Source organism: Rousettus aegyptiacus, unplaced genomic scaffold (assembly GCF_014176215.1).
Source record: "Rousettus aegyptiacus isolate mRouAeg1 unplaced genomic scaffold, mRouAeg1.p scaffold_m13_p_6, whole genome shotgun sequence".
Lineage (NCBI taxonomy): Eukaryota > Metazoa > Chordata > Mammalia > Chiroptera > Pteropodidae > Rousettus > Rousettus aegyptiacus.
This window is the reverse complement of record NW_023416309.1, coordinates 96,806,375-96,826,446: the sequence shown is the minus strand read 5'-3', so window position 1 is coordinate 96,826,446 and position 20,072 is coordinate 96,806,375. Positions and strand designations below refer to the sequence as shown.

General features: G+C 39.2%; 1 protein-coding gene and 2 long non-coding RNA genes across 4 annotated transcripts; 1 reads left to right on the top strand and 2 right to left on the bottom strand.

Moving 5' to 3' along the window:
• Positions 1-15,056, bottom strand: MRPL45 (mitochondrial ribosomal protein L45). 2 transcript variants are annotated; one of them, XM_016164787.2, is made up of 8 exons: positions 14,869-15,056; positions 13,750-13,927; positions 13,200-13,317; positions 10,687-10,785; positions 2,934-2,982; positions 1,921-2,070; positions 951-1,124; positions 1-737 (listed from the first exon to the last, which is right to left on the bottom strand). In XM_016164787.2, exons 1-8 carry the CDS (start codon positions 14,932-14,934, stop codon positions 657-659), a joined length of 915 nt encoding a protein of 304 aa, XP_016020273.2. In that variant the 5' UTR covers positions 14,935-15,056; the 3' UTR covers positions 1-656. The 2 variants fall into 2 exon arrangements, with proteins under 2 accessions (XP_016020273.2, XP_016020274.2); XM_016164788.2 differs by lacking the exon at positions 10,687-10,785 and having other exon boundaries at positions 14,869-15,012.
• A 1,898-nt stretch (positions 15,057-16,954) lies between these two features.
• Positions 16,955-20,028, bottom strand: LOC118603999. Its single transcript, XR_004951586.1, has 2 exons — positions 19,901-20,028; positions 16,955-17,099 (listed from the first exon to the last, which is right to left on the bottom strand). It is a non-coding gene; the product is annotated as an uncharacterized LOC118603999 (long non-coding RNA).
• Positions 19,260-20,043, top strand: LOC118604000. The gene is made up of 3 exons (XR_004951587.1): positions 19,260-19,557; positions 19,755-19,872; positions 19,996-20,043. It is a non-coding gene; the product is annotated as an uncharacterized LOC118604000 (long non-coding RNA).
• Positions 20,044-20,072: the final 29 nt, after the last annotated feature.

Genomic DNA, 20,072 nt, shown 5'->3' with positions numbered 1-20,072 from the left:
TGAGGAATAAATGATTTCTTTGGATTTACATTCTTCTTTGACATACAAATGCTGACTGACTCAGTGTATGAGAAAACACCCTCTTAAATGACACCATCTTTTATAAACACTAATTATTTTTTCCAAGTCTGGATTTCCTGGAAGTCACACCACTCACAATTAAGCCTGTCTTCCATTTCTGCCATTTGAAGGCTGGTCTACTTCTAGGCTGGTCTACTTCTAGCCTAAACCAGGCGAAATGGACAGAACCCATCACATTTATTCAACATTTTGACTGTGTTTTATTTCAAACTCTGACCCCTACCCTGTGATAAGATAGAAAATTCTGGTTTGCTTCTGACAGTCCCTGCAGCATAATAACTGATATCAGATGTTCTCTGAAACGTACTGTCTTTCATCTCGACCCAGAAGCTAGATATAAAACCTAAAAAAGAAGAAATGCGTCCATAGCTACGCACAGCAGCAATCCATCTGGGATTAGCCATTAGTCATGGTTGCTGAAGATGATACTGCTTAAAAACTCTACATGAGAGAACACAGGTAGTTCTTTCTATCGCATGATAGAGATGGGTGACTTTACAGCTCCCAGACTCCCAGACTTCATGGCTCCCAGCCACCTCACGATCTCTGCTTCACTCCAGCAATTATTTTTGCCATCAGACTAGCTTCTGGGCCTCTCCTTGTGGCTCTTCATAGTCTTCCCAGGGTTTCAGCTGGGGGCCAGGAATCATCACCGTCTGCAATAGCAGGAAACTGAGTTATGTACCATCCAAGCCCATGGCTTGCTACCCAGGAGCAATTCACCCTTACCTCCATGCCCACCCCTAACAGAACTTCCTTTCCCTGGTGCTGCATCACCTCCTCTCTCCACAAGGTGGAGCCCATCCACCTGGTGGCTTAGGATGCCATCAATACTGTTTCAGCCTAAACCACCACACAAGCTATCTTACCTTAAGGATGGGCTGCTTAGGGGGAGCCCATGAGGGAATGATCTTGCCATGCATTCTCCAGCTCCCATAGGGGTTTGTCAGGTGCTTTTCAAAGACAACATACTCCAGGACATCCTTGGGCACATCTTCCTGTCCATACATCAATCTGCCAAACCGGTCATAAATGGCCAAAGTCTGCAAGGATAAAAGCAAAGCTGACCTGTTAGTCTTCAGAGTTGTTCTGTTTTGCTTTTGTTTTGTGTTTTCTTTTGTGGGCATTTTTGTTTTTGTTTTTGCCACACAACCATTATTGAAACAACCATAACAAAAAATTGAATGGTTAGAAAATAATCATCAGAATCAAAAGAACTCAGAATTCTGAATGCAGACTAAATGATCAGCTACCAACACTTTAATCTTTTTTTTTTCCTTTCCCCTCTTTGATTCCCCTCCTGCCCCCACTTCCACCCTTGACCTATGGATGTTGCCATTTCCACTTAAGAACTGGATCTCTGAAGGTGGGGCGTCTCCTCCCACATGCTCGTGGTGTGTACCTGGTCCTGGGAGCCCCCAGGGCATGACGCCCCCAGCACACTCGGGGGACCTGGCACACCTGGGAGGGGCCAGTGCACTGGGGCATGGTCCATGGCTCCACCTGGGGCACAAACCTAGGACCTTCTGCGTGTAAAGCAGACATGCTAACCACTACACTATGGAGCCACACCCCCGACACTTTAATCTTAAAGAGATTTTTTTTGACTAGAGAGGGGAGGAAGGCAAGACTAATAAGAGTGGGAGAGAACATCCTTGCAACTGTCTTAGTAGAGTTAACTCTGAGAAGAGGGAAGGGTGCATTGACAGAGCAAGGACGACCACAGTGAACCTTTCCTTAGAACCCACAGTCTTGCAGCTGTAGCCAGGACTCCAGAAGTAGGTGCCCAACCTGAGAGGGAAGAAAAGCTAGAAGGAAAGCAAACTGGTGCCTCTCTACCTGCCGGGTATGCATGCGGACGGTGACCTGGCCATACAGGTTGCTCTGGTTCAGCATACTTGAACAGCGAACCTGAACCACTTGGGGTGGCTCTAAAGACTCTACGAAGCTCCAGCGAACGGTCTTATATTTGAGATCCTCAACCATGTCCTGTGGGCAGAAGAAAACAAGTTCTGAGTTTTCCCCTCCCTTTAGGGAAGCTTGTGTTTCATTTTACATCTGCTCACTTCTTGCAATACTACAGCCAAAGTGCAACGTTTCCCACCAAATGCTTTCTTGTGCCTTCTTTTTTACTTTTCCAAGTTTTATTAAACTATGGTTCAAGCCCACATCACAACAACTCCCTTTTCACCTAACACAACTCAAGACAAATCTACCTCCTTGAGGATCCTTCTTCTAATCAATGAAAACCACACTCCAGACTGCCAGCTTACCTAATACACCATTATCCTCCCATACACATTCATAATCTGCTAATTACTGAGTGTGTTTCTGCTGACTGCTTATATGTTGCCTGCCTCTTCATCTTTTAGCAGAGAACGGTGGGATTTTATAGCTAAACTGCTAAGACTAGGTTAGCTATACTTGTCTGTAAGGAGATGAGGAGGAATTTATAGAAACTGAAGTTCTCATTCTTGAACCACAAAGTCCCCATTCTTGGGGGTCTCCCAAAGTACCTAGCACCCATTACCATACAACATACGCCTCATGAATGCTTGTTAAATCCTTTATTATTGTGTAGGCATATGTAGGCTGGCCTAATGTGGCTCATATTCTGATCTCAGGACCCATGTCTCGAGGTTTCAGTACTGCTTACTGATAGACTTCCTTTTTCCTCATTTGCATGGGCTTTACCAGAGTTCACATCATTATCATTCAGCCAAAAATGATGGAACTTCAGCTTTCGTCTTAAACTTCCTGTACTTTCAAAACTGATTCTTCATAGGAAAACCAGAGGTGATATCTAGAATATACGCATTCAGCATCCCACAGTTCTAAGGATGAGAACCTACCGGAAAACAGTTTTCAGTTGCTAAGGTATGAAGTCGGTCATGGTCTGAGCTAAAAAAGAAAGAGATATACATCATTGACTCTTGCTTTCATGATACCCCATGTGAAAGGTGAAATGGCCTTGAAAATGGAAAAGAATTTAATTCATTTTTACAAAATTTTCTGCACTCCTACTATAAGCCAGGTACTATGCTAAGTCCTGGGACACAAAGATGAACTATAACATGATTTATCAGAAAATCCTGAGCTCCATAGCAAAGTTAGGTTTGAATCTTAGGAACAAAAAGAAGTTTCTCTGAAATTACATCCCTTAGATGAGCAAGAGACCCTTAATGGGACATGGGGACTGGACTTTGTTCTAAGCTGCAACAGGAAGCAAATTCCAACACAAGTAACAATTGAAAGCTCATCTTCTCTTCTCTTACCTCAGACACATCACCAGTACCAACTGGCTTGGCCTTGTATCTCTGAATCTAAACAAAAGATAATAATCTATCTTTTCTGGCCTGTCTTCCCCTCTACCACGCGCATGTTTGCTACTGCCAAAGTGACCTAGTCAGGCTGATTCTGTGCAATAAAAAAAAAAAAAAGAAAAGAAAAAAACAGATGGCAAACCCAAGCTCCTGTACAGACAAGATTTTAGGAGGATTCTTAACTGAGGGGTTTCAAATAAACCCAAAAGCACAGATTAGTTTCTTTCAGATACACATTCATGACTTTCCCTACAGTTTAATACTTCCTAAATAGTTTGTCTTTGTCCCTTTGAAAAACCTTATCTCTAATCCCAGAGTGGGTAAGGGATTAGTTCCATCTGCTTCCCTTCCACCTCTATTTCTAATATAAAAGATTCCAACTCATTTCTCCCATTGTAGCTCTAGACTAGACTAGACTGAGTTGTGGTAACAGCTACCATGACCACCATGCCTGGCACTTCTGAGTGAACTCTTCCTCCTCACTAGCCTGGCCTAGAAATCTTCAGTAGAAATAAATCTTCTTTTCTGAGTTTACTTACTATTTTGCAAAACAATTTACACTGAAAAATAAACGGAAAATATCTGTTTCTAGCAACATAATGGAATGAGATAATGTGAAACTATGCCAACCAAAATGGAAAGAATACAATGTACTATCACAACAATGTAGGGATGAAGAAAGGATCTAGAATAGGACCTGATGGCTAGGGGTCTGATGCTTCATAAAACTTTGGACCCTTGAAAGACAAGGTGTTGGAACTGAGATCCCTACATGAAGCTAGACTGTCAAGAGTCCTGCACCTGCAGGAAAGGGAGACTAGAAAAACCACCCACCAATCTAGAGATAAAATTTCTCTCTGTCGAGGGTTCTGAGTGGGGGAAAAAAAAATTAAAATTAAAACACTGAAAATTTAAAGCCTAAGCCCACATTATACTCAAATGTGGACAGAGAACTATGGTAGCTGTATGATACAAGGATTCCTAAGCTAAGAAATTAACATAAAAACTGACACCTGACTAGTGATATCCCTGGGGTATCTGGCAGAAACACACATAATACCTCTCTGGGAGCATGTTCATAACTTAGGTTGTTTAAAATTCCCTCAAAAGAAACACTTTGCACTGAAAATGAGCTTACAACTAAACATTACAAAACACACCTGGAATCTATCCATCAAAACGACTAGCAAATTAAAAAAAAAAAAAAGATCAAAACCACTATTTCAGAACTCTGGATTCTGATTGGATACTGATAACAACCAGGGGAGTGCCTGACAGAGAGGCTAATGATCTTGGGTAGAAAAACAACATGTACAAACTACCTACCATCCCCCTTCCCTCAGCCTTGCCATGACTGTGAAGGCAATGGCCTGTGTTCTTGGGGTGGATGGCTGGTGCTACGGCAGGCAGAGGGAATGCCCTCCAAAAACTTGGGGTTGCACATTTTGGTCAGTCTGGTGAATCACATAGCCCAGTGCAAATGAGACCATGGTTTCAGCCCTATTGGCTGCAGTAACTTCTCCCACCAACATCAATCAGAAGATTTAAAGGCACAAAGGGATAAGAACACCTGTTTTGTGTTTATTCAGCCAGACATTTAAGGAAATCTTTATCAGGTCCCTGGCTGACTGCGGGGATAATGGAACAGAAACCTCATACTAATATACATACAATACATACAATAAATAAATATACACGTAACAATATTTGTTTGGAGAAGTCACAAATGAATGGTGGCAGCAATGATAAGCAAAGTCAACAATACCTGGGAATAGAAGAATCTGATTTCCAGAGTTATCACATTATAATACTCAGAATATCTGGCTCTCAACAAAAAATTATAAAGTATACAAAAAAACATAAAAGTATGGCCCATTCATAGAAAAAAAAAAAAAAAAACTTGACAGAAACCATCCCTGAGGAAGTCCAGACACTGGAATTATTAGTCGAAGATGATAAATCAACTGTCCTAAATATGCTTAATGTGCTAAAGGAAAACATGGACAAAGAACTAAAGGCAATCAGGAAACAGTGTGTTAACAAAATAAGAACACCAATAAAGAAATAGAAATTATGAAAAGAAACCAAACTCTGGAGTTGAGAAGTACAATAATTGTAATAAAAAATTCACAATAAGGGTTGAACAGCGGATCCGAGCAGGCAGGAAAAAAGGATTGCAGACTTGATAATTAGACAACTGAAATTATCCAGTCTGAGGAACAATAAAACGCAAAAATCTTCAGCAGAATACGAGCAAATCAAATTCAGCATCGTACTTAAAGGATTACAAACTACGACTAAGTGGGATTTATCCCTAAAATGCAAAAATGATTTCACATAAGAGAATCAATGTAATACACCATATTAATAAAATGAAGGGGAAAAAAACCTAACATGACTGCCTCAATTGATGCAGAAAGAGCATCTGACAAAATCCAACACCCTTTCACGATAAAAATGCTCACTAAACTAGGAAACTTCCTCAATATGATAAAGACCTTATGAGAAAACCCTCACAGCTAATATTGTGGTCAATGACTGAAAATTTTCCCCCTAAGATCAGAAATAAGACAAGGATTTGGCTTTTACCACTTTCAGTCAATATAATACAATGAAGTTCTAGCCAGAGCAACGAGGCGAGAAAAACAAATAAAAGGCATCCAAATCAGGAAAGAAGTAAAAATTCTCTCTATTCACAGACAACACGATCATATATGTAGAAAATCCTAGTGATTCCATGAAAAGTGTTAGCACTAATAAACAAATTCAGCAGTTTCAGAATACAAAATCAACATACAAAAATCTGGTATATTTCTATATAACAGTAATGAACAACCAGAAAAGAAAACTAAAAAAATAATTTCTTTACAGTGTATTACTGGCACAAGAACAGACATAGAGACCCATGGAACAGAATGGAGAGCACGGAACTAAACCCTCGAATATATGATCAACTGATTTTCAACAAGGCTGCCAAGACCATTCAATGGGAAAGAACAGTCTCTTCAACAAACGGTGCTGAGAAAACTGGATATCCACACACAGAGGAATGAAGTTGGACCTTTACACTACACCATATACAAAAAGACTAAATGTGAGAACTAAAACTATAAAACCCTTAGAAAAAATATAGGGGAAAAACTTCACGACATTAGATTTGGCAACGATTTCTAGGATGACACCAAAAGCACAGGCAACAACAAAAAACATATAAATTGGACTTCATCACAATTAAAAACTTTCGTGCATCAAAGGACTATCAAGAGAGTGAAAAGACAACCCATAGAATAAGAGAAAATATCTGTAAAGCACATATTTATCTGTAAAGGATTAATATCCAGACCACATGGACCTACTAAAACTCAACAACAAAATAGGAACATAATTCAAAAATGGGCAAAGCTTGAGTAGACCTTTCTTTAAAAAAGTATACTAATGATCCACAGGCACATAAAAATATATTTAATATCACCAGCCATTAGGGAGATGCAAAGCAAAACCACAATGAGATACCACTTCACATCCACTAATATGGCTATTATTTTAAGAAATGGAAAATAACAAGTGTTGGTAAGGATACAGAAACTGGAAGCCTAGTGTATTGCTGGTGGGAATGTAAAATGGTGAAACTGCTATGAAAAACAGTATGGTGGCTCCTCAGAAAATTAGACAGAATTACCATATGATCCAGCAATTCCACTCCTGGGTATATACTCAGGTATACCCAGATATACCCAAAAGAATTGAAAGTAGGAACTCGAACAGATACATGTACACCAACGTTCATAAAGTATTACCATAGCCAAAACGTGGAAACAATCCAAATGTACCCTAACAGATGAATGGATAAACAAAAGTTGGTATATACACACAATGGAATATTATTCAGCCTTAAAAAGGAAAATTCTGAAAAATGCTGTATCGTGGTAACTCTCAACACATTAAGCCAAGTGAAATAAGCCAGTCACAAAAGGACAAATACTGTAAGATTCCACTTACATGAGGTACTTAAAACGGGCAAATACATAGAGACAAAGTACAATATAGGTTACCAGGTGGTGGGAGGAGAAAGCAATGGAAAACTATTGCTTAATGGGTACAGAGTTCTGGCAATAGATAGTAATGATAGTTATGCAACATTGTGAATGTACTTAAGGCCACTGAAATATACACTTTAAAATGGTTCAAATGGTAAATTTTAATTTTATGTGTATTTTACCATGATAAATAAAAGCTCTTATTAAACTGATAATTTTTAAATAAGTAATCATATCTTTGATTTTTAAAAAACAGCTATTTATAAAAAAAAAATGTGCAGGCATACAAAAAGAACAAGAAACAAAAGAAAAAAAATGAGAGAAAATAAACCTGTAGAAGATACCGTTTTTATCAGACACAGACTTTAAAATAAGTGAGATTAGTATATTCAAGAAATTAGATGACAGTATGGAGAATTTTAGCAAAGAACATGACAAAAAAAGCAACAGAAAATTCTAAAGGTTAAAAACAGTAAACAAGTATAAAATTAAGAACTCAATAGATAGGTTTAACCGCAGATTAGATACAAATGAAAAGAAAATCGGTAGATAAGAAAATATCCAGACTAAAGCTGGAGGGGGCAAAAAAAAGATTGGAAAATATAGTAAAAAACCTAAGAGACATTTGGCACAAGTGAAAGTAGTGAAAACATCTAACATACACGTATAGAGCCATAAAAGGAGACAAGAAAGTGGAGCAGAAGCAACATCTGAAGAGATGTTCTAAGAATTTCTAACACTAAGAAGAAAAGCACCCAAAGATTTAAGAAGCAATAGGAACCCAGAGCAGAAGCGACACCACACACACATCACAGTAAACTGCTAAATACTAAAGGCAGAGAAAAAAATCTTAAAAGCAGACAGAGATAAAAAAGAAACTTTCACTCCAAAGAAACAAGGAAAAATAGACACAACAGAAACCAAAAGATGACACCTTTAAAATGTTGAGAGAAAATAACTACCAATCTGGAATTCTCTACCCAAAGAAAGCACCCTCTAAAAATGAAGTGGGAAAAAAAGCCCCATAAGCGAAAAAATGAAGGTGAAGGTGAAATTTTAAAAAGTTAGAACTAAAAAAACTAAATGACAATAACATGGAAGATGAATGAGGTGGTGACTGGAATTAAAATATTCTAAGGTTCTTATAATAGCAACTCAAGAATACATGTTAAACATTTTAACAATAACTGAAATTAAAAGAACAGAAGTCAAATGTCATACTTTCAAACACGTGGAAGGAATAAAAAAGAAAGAAGAAAATTCTATCAATCCAATAAATGAAAGAAAAAGAAGCAAAGAAAAATCATGGCAAATAGAATGAACAAAATGACGTGCTAGAGAGGAGGCAAGATGGCGTAGAAGGTAGTGGCTGTGCACACCTCCTCTAGCAACCACACCAAAGTTATAACAAACTACACAGCAACCAGCAAACGGAGTCACCTGAGGTCTGGCTGAACAGAAGCCCTACAACTAGGGACAAAATATAAGAGGTCATCTCAAAACAGTAGGAAGGGTGGAGATGCGAAACAGCATGGTCCCACAACCGCATGTGGCAGCTGGCCTTGGTTTCAGAAGCCTAAAAGCCCAGCATGGGTAGCAGCCATATGTAGATTGCTTGGTGACTCTTACCAGGTGGCCCCGGAGGTGCAAGAGCTACAGCTGAACTTGGCCTGCAGCTAGACCTCCTCCCCCTCAGGACTATGCCACTGGGCCCCACAGCACACCTACTACATAAGGCCACTCTACTAAGACTGGGAGACTTAAGAGTTCTACCTAATACATAGAAACAGACACAGAGAGGCAGCCAAAATAGGGAGGCAGCCAAAATGGGGAGACGAAGAATCATTTCCTACATGAAAGAACAGAACAACCCTCCAGAAAAAGAGTTCACCAAAATGGAGACAAGCAACACCAGATGCAGAGTTCAGAACGCTGGTGATGAGGATGCATGAGGAACTTAGGGAAAGAGTAGATGAACTCATTGAGAACTTTAACAAAGAGATAGAAAACAAGAATGGAGATGGAAAAGATATAGGGAGCCAGTCAAAAATGAAGACTACAATACCTAAGTTAAGAGTGCTTTAGAGGGAATCAACAGAGTGATGAAGCAGAAGATCGAATAAGCAATTTAGAGGAAGGGGTAGTGGAGGACACTCAATCAGAACAGCAATGACGACAACAAAAAGAGTCCAAAAAAATGGAGATAGTTTAAAGACACCTCTGGGACAACATTAAGCGTAACAATATTCATATCATAGAGGGTATCAGGAGGAGAAGACAGCAACAAATTGAAAACCTACTTGAAGAAACAATGATGGAAAAATTCCCCTACCCTGGTGAAGGGAATAGACATATAACCCCAAGAATTTGAGAGTCCAAAACAAGATGAACCCAAAAAGGCCTACACCAAGACACATCATAATTAAAATTCCAAAGGTTAAATCCAAAGAAAGAATCCTAAAAGCAGCAGGAGAAAAGCAATTAGTTACCTACAAGGGTGCTTGCATAAGACTGTCAGCCAATTTCTCAACAGAAACTTTACAGACCAGAAGCGCTTGGCACAAAATATTCGGTGATGAAAAACTAGGACATAAAACCAAGATTTTATCCATCAAAGCTATCATTTGGAATTGAACAACAGATAAAGAGCTTCCCAGACAAGAAAAAGCTAAAGGAGTTCATCATCGCCAAGCCAAGGAAATGTTAGAGGGACTCCTTTAAGAAGAAAAAATATATAGATCAAAAATATAAATAAAAAATGGTAATAACTACATACCAATAAATACCTCAAATGAAAAAGAATTAAATGTTCCAATCAAAAGATAGGGTGGCTAAATAGATACAAAAACAAGACCCTTACATATGCTGACTACGAGAGACTCACTTTAGATTAAAAGACACTCACAGACTAAAAGGAAGGGGATGGGAAAAGATATTGCATGATGGACCAAGAAGGCAGTATGCTGAGTGGAGTTAAGTCAGATAAAGGAAGATAAGAGCATATGATTGTATGTATATGTGGAAGCTAAAGAACAAAATAAACAAACACTTGCAGGTGGAGCTGAGCCAGACCAAACGGTGAAAACTCCCAACAGCAGGAAGAAGGGTCGACAGCTATAGCCTCCAATTATTGCCCAGATAGAAAGTTTTTCCTCTCCTCTTACCTGAAGGGAATAAAAATATGTGCCTAGAATAATAAATAGATGCTGAGAACATACTGGATATAAGTTAGCGAGTTCACTTACTTGTTTAGACAAAGGTGAGCTTCAATGAAGATATCCTTAGCTTTTTCAGGGAAGTCCTTTATTTTAAAATTAGCATCATATTCTCTTATCTTCCGTATTCTGTAAGATTAAGCATGAGAATAATTTCTAAAGACTTAGTACAATTTCCATAACTCACAACTTACATTAACCTCCATTAATGTTTATCCACTTATTCAATAACTGTTTTTTGAATGTGCCAAGTCCTATAAATTCAACCTTCTAACTTGTACTTCATCATTCTAAAGAAAGATCAAGGTTTTTCATAATAAAATTTCAGAATTCTGGCATCAAAGAAAACATCCTATAAGCATTAAGAAAGAAAACATAGGTTTCATACAAAGACTCAAGAGTCAGAATGACATCAGGCTTCTAAATCACAACATTGTAATTTGGAAAGACAATGCGGCAGTGCTTTTAATTGAGAAAAAAAAAAGAATTTCTAGCCTAGAATTCTAGACCTGAGTAAAGTATAAATGGAGTGGGAGAGTAAAAGACAGACTTTTTCTTAGGCTTGCAAGATTTCATTTTACCTACCACGTACCCTTTCTCAGGATAAACCATTAAAGAGAAAGACATAAAATCCAGATACCAGGGAATACAACACAAAAGTAAGGCAAAAGGAATATTAGGATGATCCTAAAAGTAGATCCCAAGACGCACAGTGGACCTGAACAGCAACAAGCACAGATTAAAACAGGTAAGAAGGCTCCAGAGGGATTTCTTCTTGAAGATAAAATTGATAAAAAAAAATTAATAAAATTGATAAAATACTTCAATGTACTTAGAGGAAATTTACACAATCAGGGGTTCTATAAGCAAATGAAAAAAAAAAGGCACTTAACTCTAGAAAAAATATATAAGGAAAAATCATGATAATGTACTGCATGACTCAACTATCAATATCATTCTCTTAGTTATAATAATGTAAACAGTAAGTTCCGATCTAATTAAAATGTTAATGTAAGTCTATTAAGAGGATGAGAAACACCACAACCAAGTGTAATTTATGCCAAGAACGCAAGGCTGACTTAACATTCGAAAATCAACTAATGTAATACAACATATCAACAAAAGACAAATATCACATGATCATCTCAAAAATGCTGAAAAAGCATTTGACAAAATCCAACACACCCCTTCACACTTTTTTCACCCAGGGCCTTGCTTATGCTGTTTGGTCTCCCTAAAATACTATTTCTCACTATACCCCTCTACCCACCTAACTCCAAGTAATTCTTTAGGTCCCGGCTTTAATGTCATTTCTCCACGGAAGCCTTCCCTGAATAACTAGACCAAGTTATCATTCCTGTCATGTTTTCATAACACTCACACTTCACCATACCTCTAATTATTTAATTGTGTGTAATCAGTATTCAATGGCTGTTTTCCTATCCTAGATGGTAACTCCATGATAAAACCATGTGTTATGTTGATCATTATCATAGACTCAACCATCAAAGAGCTCAGGAAAGAAATACATGAATGGATATCATCATAGTATAGAATTATTAGAAGTTGTATATAGAAGTTGTATATATAAGTGTACAGTTACAATTACAGCAAAGGCAGTTTCAAGAAAGTGAAGGAAGGTTTAAAAGCAGATACAACACTCAACTGGTTCTTGAGGAATAAGTTGAAGTTACTAGGGGAAAAAAGACATTTTTAGGTAAAGGAAAGGATGTACAAAGACAAAGAGGCATAGCATAATACTATAGAATAATAGTATTAGGACTACAGTAATAAATGTATATTATATAGTAGTATTATAATACTGTAATAAGGAACTGGCAATTAATTTGGACATGCTGAAGATTAGGATGAGAAAAACAGAATAAGGATATGACGATGGCAAGGAAGTTAAGAGCTATATTATAAAAATCCTTGAATACCATTGAAGAAATCTAGATTTTATTCATTGGGTAATAAGGAGCCACAAAAATTTTAAGGAGAAAAGGTGATGTGATAAACTCTGTAATTAGAGAAATGTATGGCCACATGAAAAATTAACATCGACTCGATACACTTGTGCATAGAAATCTATGACCCTAAAGAACCTTATGGTGACAAATATTAAATGTTTCTGTCTTTTCAACTAAAAGAGAGGCTCAGAAAAAGGTTTTGGCTTCAGCTCCTTAACTAAGGCTTAGTTAGTTCCCTAGAACAGATCCATCATCTTGACCCTTTTTGGCTTTTCTTATTTTCTGAAGTTTAAATTCTAATATACACTTCTCATATATTCTTTCACTTTAAACTTTAAAATATGTAATCAAGTATCCTACAAACTTCAGAGTCACTCCCTAATGTGGCAAAAACAACCAATGAAGGCTGAGATGCTAAGACTTAGAATGCCCATATTATTCTACATTAACTGAGAAAGAAAATACTGTAAAGTTGTTATGGGAAGTATATACAATCCGATTAACCCAAGATGGTCTCTCCAGAGTAAAGTAGTAACAAGAAACTTTTATTCTAATACTGATTCAGACACCTACGACAATTGTGATGCCACAGTCTTCTTCAGTCGCTCAGTTTTCTGTGCTAGTCCTTCCTTTGAAAGAGATGAGACTCGAGCATCACCCTCTGGAGGAACATAGGCATCGAAAATACCAGCTGCAATGAAAGAAGGAGAAAATGAAGAAAGTATTCAAAGACTGAGAAAAAGTCATCTTGAGGTCACATAAAATTGGGAGAGATCCTAGATATAAAGTAGACTAATGAACTAGACTTCTGTGTAGAGGGAACTGTGTTGCATTAGAAAAAATAGAATAAGATAATTTAAGTCTTCCCTCAGAGCCTCAGTTTCTTCTTGCACAAAATGGGGAAATTTCACCCTTGCCTTGTAGGAATTTCACCTTTTGCCTTGTAGGAATACAAAGATCAAAGATGACCTCAGGAAATACAGTGTATGCAAAGTAAATCACTGTTGAGGCTCAAATGATTTTGTGGTTAATTAAATATAGTCAATCATAGTCCAAATTATCCATGTTTCAGATTAGCTCTGACAGGAGACTAGGTCAAAGTCTCAGAAATACCATGCCTCACCTGTACAAGCCAGATGTATGGGACGCTCCAAACGTTCCGGAGGAATGACCACTCCTGCTTTTCGGGATCGTTCTATAAACTCCTTTTCTGATTTGTATTTGGGTTCATAAAGAGGAGGTGTGAAACGTTTTTTAGTTCTCACTGGAACTACAGCTATGGACTGAGTCACCGCGACTGACTGGAAGCAGGAAAGGTTAGGATATAGGTAACCTGGAAATGAATCTACTGTCTTAAACAAATTCTTGGCAAAGATAGAAAAGGTACATCCAAAGAATAACTTAAGAACAATCATAAAGCCACATATCAAGAGAAAAAATTCATTACTTCCTTATCACTTATGCGTGATTTTTAATAGAAGCTAGTAAGCAACTTTACTAACGCCACTCAACATTTACTGAAGTCTTTCCTTTAGTACTCCCCATGGTACATACAGGACTATGCCAACTCCTAGGGATACAGCGTTGATTAATGCAAGGCTTTCAAAGAACTTTCAGTCTGTTGGGGAACTTAAACACCAGCCCAATACTGAAATGAGTGAAATGCTATTATTAAAGTATAAAAAAAGTCCTTTTCTTGGTATCTCCTCTATGTTTACTGAGATTACATTCTGCTCATTCTATTGGGAGCCTCGCTGTATAAACATCATTCTGTCCGTCTAAGTAAGTCTCAACTGATCAAACTCTTTAAAGGCCAGGTCTCTTTAATCTCTGACCATGAGGTTTGCTCAGGCAGGTAGGTACAGTGACAATACAGGACTCTCTCCTTTTCAGCCACTGTTCCATTTAGAATATTTATAAGAATCAAGGGGAAGAGATCCCGCCTTTCAAATCGTTACTTCTTTCCCTTTTAACTCCTTCCCGCTAGAGAGACCCAGACCAAAGGGGAGAAACTTAATCCCTGAGAATTTGCTCGCCCCCAATAGCCCTAACTCAGGAGCCTGGGTTAGGAACTCTACTCGGCCACAACTCAGTAGCTAGGTCCCGTCTATAACAAACTCTTCCCTAATCTTGGTATGACTCGTATTGTCCAAGCTCACAAAGGACTGAGAAGGGAGTATTTCCCTCTATACTGTGCTCCTCCTCCATCCCCTAGAGTCCTACCCGCCCCGTCCATACCCACCTGCCAAGACCACGGTCCTAAAGCCCTGGATAAGCAAGACAAACTCCGCAACATGGGAGCTGCCATTTTGTTCACGCAAAGGCTGCTGGGATGGGGACTACGAGTGAAGAGCCTGGGGCAGGAGAGAAGGCGCAAAGGGCGGAGCTTACCCGGGTGTGGAATTTTCCAGGGTGCGCGCCCTCCGTCGAAGTGTGAGCGGCGCGAACGCGCACGTGCGCGTGGAGCACGGACTGCGCGTGCGCGCTAGGAAGGCCGTGGGGGCAGGGTGGAACGCACGGCTGTCACGCGCCAACCCGAGCGCATTGGAGCGCGAGCTGCGCTTGCGCATGAGGCTCTCTGGCGGCCGGGAGATTTTGCGTTCTTATAAGGTTGGGACGTTGTGGCATCTTATTTCGATAAGGAGGTTAATGAAAAGGTGTGACTTTTCATTGAAGAAAAACATTTCTTCAATGCCTATTTTGTTCCCAGAAAGGGCAGTAACAAAGAGTTTCTGGGTCTGTATCTGACTTTAATATGGTGTGTAACCATAAACTTGAGCCCTGGTTTTTGAATCTGTATGTACTGTGTGAAGAAAATTATTTCTTAATGTCAAATTAAGGAAATGAATGTCTACTATGCTGATTCAACAAATAATGATTACTGCGTTATTGAAGCAAAAGACGTGGACTGACAAAAACATTTCTCATTTGTCATTTTGGGGAACGAGGCACAGGATTAATAGTAACAAATAATAGTTTACACTTACAAATGTTTACTGGGTGCCAGGCAATTTCCTATGCATTTACATATATTAATTACTCCTCATCACAAACAAGAGTAATGATCTCCGTTTACATATGAGGTTAGGTTGCAGATAAATTAAGTACGAATTTTTTTTTATGGTCACATGGTTAATAATTGGCAGAACTGGGATTCAGATCCAACCAATCTAACTATATATTTTTTTTAATGCCTACAGCACCTGGTATTCCTAGGTGGGCCAAATACTAACCAGGCCCAACACTGCTTAGCTTTGGAGATCAGGCATGTTGAAGGTGGCATGACCATAGCCAACTAGTCTTAACTCTAGAACCAATGCACTAACTACTATGCTATGCTGCTTCACATTCAGTTGTTAAAGGATTCATGATGTTGAGATCATCGCAGAAAATCCAGTGCTGTAATCGTTGCTAAATGGCAAACACTTTCCACACTTACTCATAGGTTCTTATGCTATTCTATCAATTAGTGTTTATTGAAGACTTACCTATAGCATTTTGCAACGAGGTAGGAGATATACAAGAGCTTATAGGCTAGAATAGAATTGCTACAGAGTTCCAAGTAAAATACTAGGGACTATCAAAGGAAAGAGATTACTTTGGGATCTGGGGATCACATGAATTGTCTTAAATCTTGACTTCTTATCTATACTGTAAATTCCCACAAGTCCTAGCCACAGTACTGAACCTATAGCATGACACATTAATAGTGACATGAAATTAGGTGCTATATGTACATGTTAATTATAGAATACATATTAATAAGCATTTAAATGAGAGCTAATAAGAGTCCTGTTAATCTACTCTATGCCCCAGAAAATAAAACATGATTTTATTTACTGGTCTCCCCACTGAAGTTAGAAAATTTAATTCCATGATAAGTGGTTATTGATTAACACAGAACACTGATTATCTGCTCCACTGTTGAGTTTTATGTTGGCCTCGACTTGGTAGCCAACACATCCCAGATCATCCTCTGCCTGCCCTCTGATCAGTTTCTCAGAGAATGCAAATTTGTTTCATATCAACCTAAATAAAATAATAAGGGGAGTCAATATCACTTAATTCTGAGATAAATTATAAGTGGGCTTTATTAGCTGTTCTTTTGGAAAATTCATATTATCCTCGTATCCTCATTAATTACACTGGAAAAATTGGGAGTTGTCTGCTGGGGAAATAACACCAAAGGATATTTCTTAATCCTACAACCCCAGTAATTCACATTTCAGAAAAAGCAAGATAAGAGCAAGAAAAGGGAACTCATTGTGCAATCAGAGGAAGTAATGAGGTAGTTAGGGGCTCAGCCTCGCAAATGACAGTCTTGCACATAGTAGACACTCAAGTATTTACTCATTCGGTACATGGATGAGTAGAATTCCAGATGAAATATGATGAAGCAGAGGGCAAAGTTGATTTCCTGTTTCTCCAAATACAGGGGATTCCTCGAATCATCTATTATCCTCTTGAAATTTTCTAAATGGAGAGAAAGAGAATGAGATATCCTGTGAACAGTGGGGGTGTGTATGTACTTGCACTTTTTTTCCTCCTAGTGTCAGGTGACACCTAAGACTTGGAATTACTGAAATTCTGCCAGGTAACCTACATTCTAGGAGAAAGCACAGTCGATTTGAAGAAGGAAAATCCTTCGGGAGAATTGGAAGGATCCGATGACAATATTTATTGATCACAAAAAACAATATGATATTTGGACTGAAGCAAGCAATAGGCTTGCCATGTGTTTATGTTGTACTTCCCTCCCTTGCATGAAGAGCGAAAGAAGTGAATTGTTCAAGATAAGGTTGTGATGAAAACGAAACAGAGAGTTCTGACTTATGAAGAAATGTTCTCAAGTGGTTTTTAGCTAATGATGTCAGCAGAGCTTCTTTGTGACCCCAAGAGTTGACTATGACTATCGCATAGTGGTTAAGAATGCTGTAGTGCCTAAGTTTGTAACTTAGCTCTCTTTTTCTCACCTATAGAAAGTGGGAAATTAAGTACCTAACTCATAGAATTGTTATTAACTTAGAATTAATACATGTTCCCACTATGGTTAGTTATGGCCACTTCTTCCAATCCCCATGATAACCCTGGAATGGATATGCAGAGCCTAGCAGAGTCCTGGTAACTGCTCTTTGTGCTGGACATGATACCGTTCCTGCCCCTCAGAGTCCACCCCAGTGTAGTGCCCCTAGTGTAAAAGCTTCTAACCTGGATATGAACTGGAAAACCTCAAGACGCCTTACGTGTTAGTTCTCTTCCTCAAGGGAGCAGTTCTCACCTCTATAGAAACTAAGACCACTGAAAGGCAGGTTTATTTCCAAGCCCAAAAGTGATTTCTTATTTCTGTGCTACACGACTTTCTTCTCCTAATTGCTCCTCTTTCTCATCCATCCTTCCACTCATCCCTGCTGTGGAGCACAAAGCCCTTTTCCTTTACTGTTCTGCTTGTCCCATACTCCTTATCTGTAAAGGTATGACTTAAGAGGAGATATTACTCATCCTGGGCAGAAAAGCAGCTCATGCAGCCCGCTGCTCAAGCTAGGTCTAGAATTAATCCCTGGCCTCTTCTTGCTCCACTTTCACACCAGCTGGCTAAATCAAGCAATAATCCTAAAAGGGAATTTCAGGCTATTTGTGACTTCCCTTCTGACCCAACCCCCACCCCTGCAACACATTTAGAAAGGAGAGAGCAAAGCCCCTGGATCAGAGTAATCTGTTTCTAACCCACTTCCGTTCCCAGGGATTACCTCTGCAGGAGGAGGGAGACAGAAAGAAAGCTGACACCTTAGCACTGGGAACTTAAGGAAGAAGCTCCAAGAGTGCCAGCAGGGCTATAGGTATGGGTTCAGGAGCCTCGGAGTCTGTTCTCATAGACTAGGGTACCCTGTGAAAGGGTCCACAAACTCGAAAAGCAATGCCTAGAGAAGTGTTTGGCAATAATAGGTGCTCTATAAATGTGTCGAACGAAAGAATGAAAAGTGCATAGATTGTGAGCACACGAAGGCAAAAACAATTTCCTGATTATATCTACAACCTCATGTCCTTATATACATGCCAACTTACAGCTAAAATCAATTAACCTATAAATAGGGAAGTGTGATAAATTGGGAAGTGCTCTGGGTTGGGAGGCAGAAGATACAGATTCTAGTCCCACCATTGCTGATACTGACTTATCCTGTGGCTTTAGGCAAGTCACTTCGCATCTCCGATCACTGATTTTCCTCATTTAAAAAAGTCACTCTCTAGAGCCCTGAAAATCTACAGTCCCATGTGATGTGTATTGAGCTCTTATTAATAATGCACACAGGCCTGAGCTCATTTATACACTGACGAGGACGCCCTTTGGGGCCCCTGGAGAACCAAATGCTCAGCACACCTTCCCTCGAGTCTGTTATCCTTCCTCTATCAGCCATGGACCTCGGTATACAAACATTATCTTCCAGCTGACCATTCCTTTGGGATGCTTCCCAGTGGTTGGGTGAGGGCTTCCTTCCCAGCTCTTTGGGGCTGAAGGGAAGCTGTGTGAATGCAGAAAACTTCCACTAGAGGGTACCAAGGCTGCACTGGGATCTCAGCCTGGAGGAAGCCTAAGCAAACCCTACAATTCCAGGAGTTTCAACACCTACATTTAGAGATTTAGAGATCTCTGTTCATTGCTCTTTATCTGATCTGTTCCTTACTGCTCCTTGGAAGGCTTAAGAAGTCTCTACTTTTTGACTTCATTATGATTTGATTGGACTTCAAATCAAAGGCAGCTTGGTAGAGTGGACTCTATGGGGCCCCTGGCAACTGATAGAGACTCCACTTCTTCCAAACTCTACGAACAACTTACTTAAATCCTCTGAGTCTCAGTGTACTCCTCTGTGAAATGCAGATAATAAAATCTTGTAGGGCTGCTATGAGCACTATCATATGTGGAAACATGTGATAGGTAAACATTAGGTGCCTAAAACTGTTATGTATGGGTGCGTTTGTGTGTGTGTGTGTGTGTGTGTGTGTGTGTGTGTGTAGGGGGAGGGTTCTAAGAAACTGGAAATGATGCTGAGGAAAGAGAGATCAATTTACAAGAGCCGAGGACCTCCAAACAAGAAATGTGACTTTTTGCCATTTTGCTCTTGAATCTTGCAGGTTCCCAGGCTAATGCTACTTTGTCCTTCACGGCCTTAGTCCTCAGTCCTGTTCTAGCATCCGTGTCAGCCCAGCCATTGTGCTCTTCTGCCTTTTACTTGTCCTGGTTTCCTTGGAAGTGAGTTTACTTTCTACTTTCTACTTACCTCCTAGACAAAACGTCTCATATTTTGCCCTGTGTTTTCTGAAGCAACACCTCTCCACCTGGTTCTGTTCTTTTTTCCTCTCATCTCTGCTACAGTCACTTCCGGAGTAAAATGTGCCATCTGTTTCTGAGACTGAACAGAAGTTTGGGAGAGAGGGAGGGAGAACGTGTCA

What these genes read in the sequence shown, in the direction of transcription:
- MRPL45 (XM_016164787.2), bottom strand. Translation starts at nt 14,934, where the DNA reads ATGGCAGCTCCCATGTTGCGGAGTTTGTCTTGCTTATCCAGGGCTTTA. An exon ending in ACTGTGGCATCACAATTGTC is followed by an intron (nt 10,786 to 13,199) that starts GTAGGTGTCTGA and finishes TTAATCTTACAG; the next exon opens with AATACGGAAGATAAGAGAAT. An exon ending in CTAAGCAGCCCATCCTTAAG is followed by an intron (nt 738 to 950) that starts GTAAGATAGCTT and finishes CTGCTATTGCAG; the next exon opens with ACGGTGATGATTCCTGGCCC.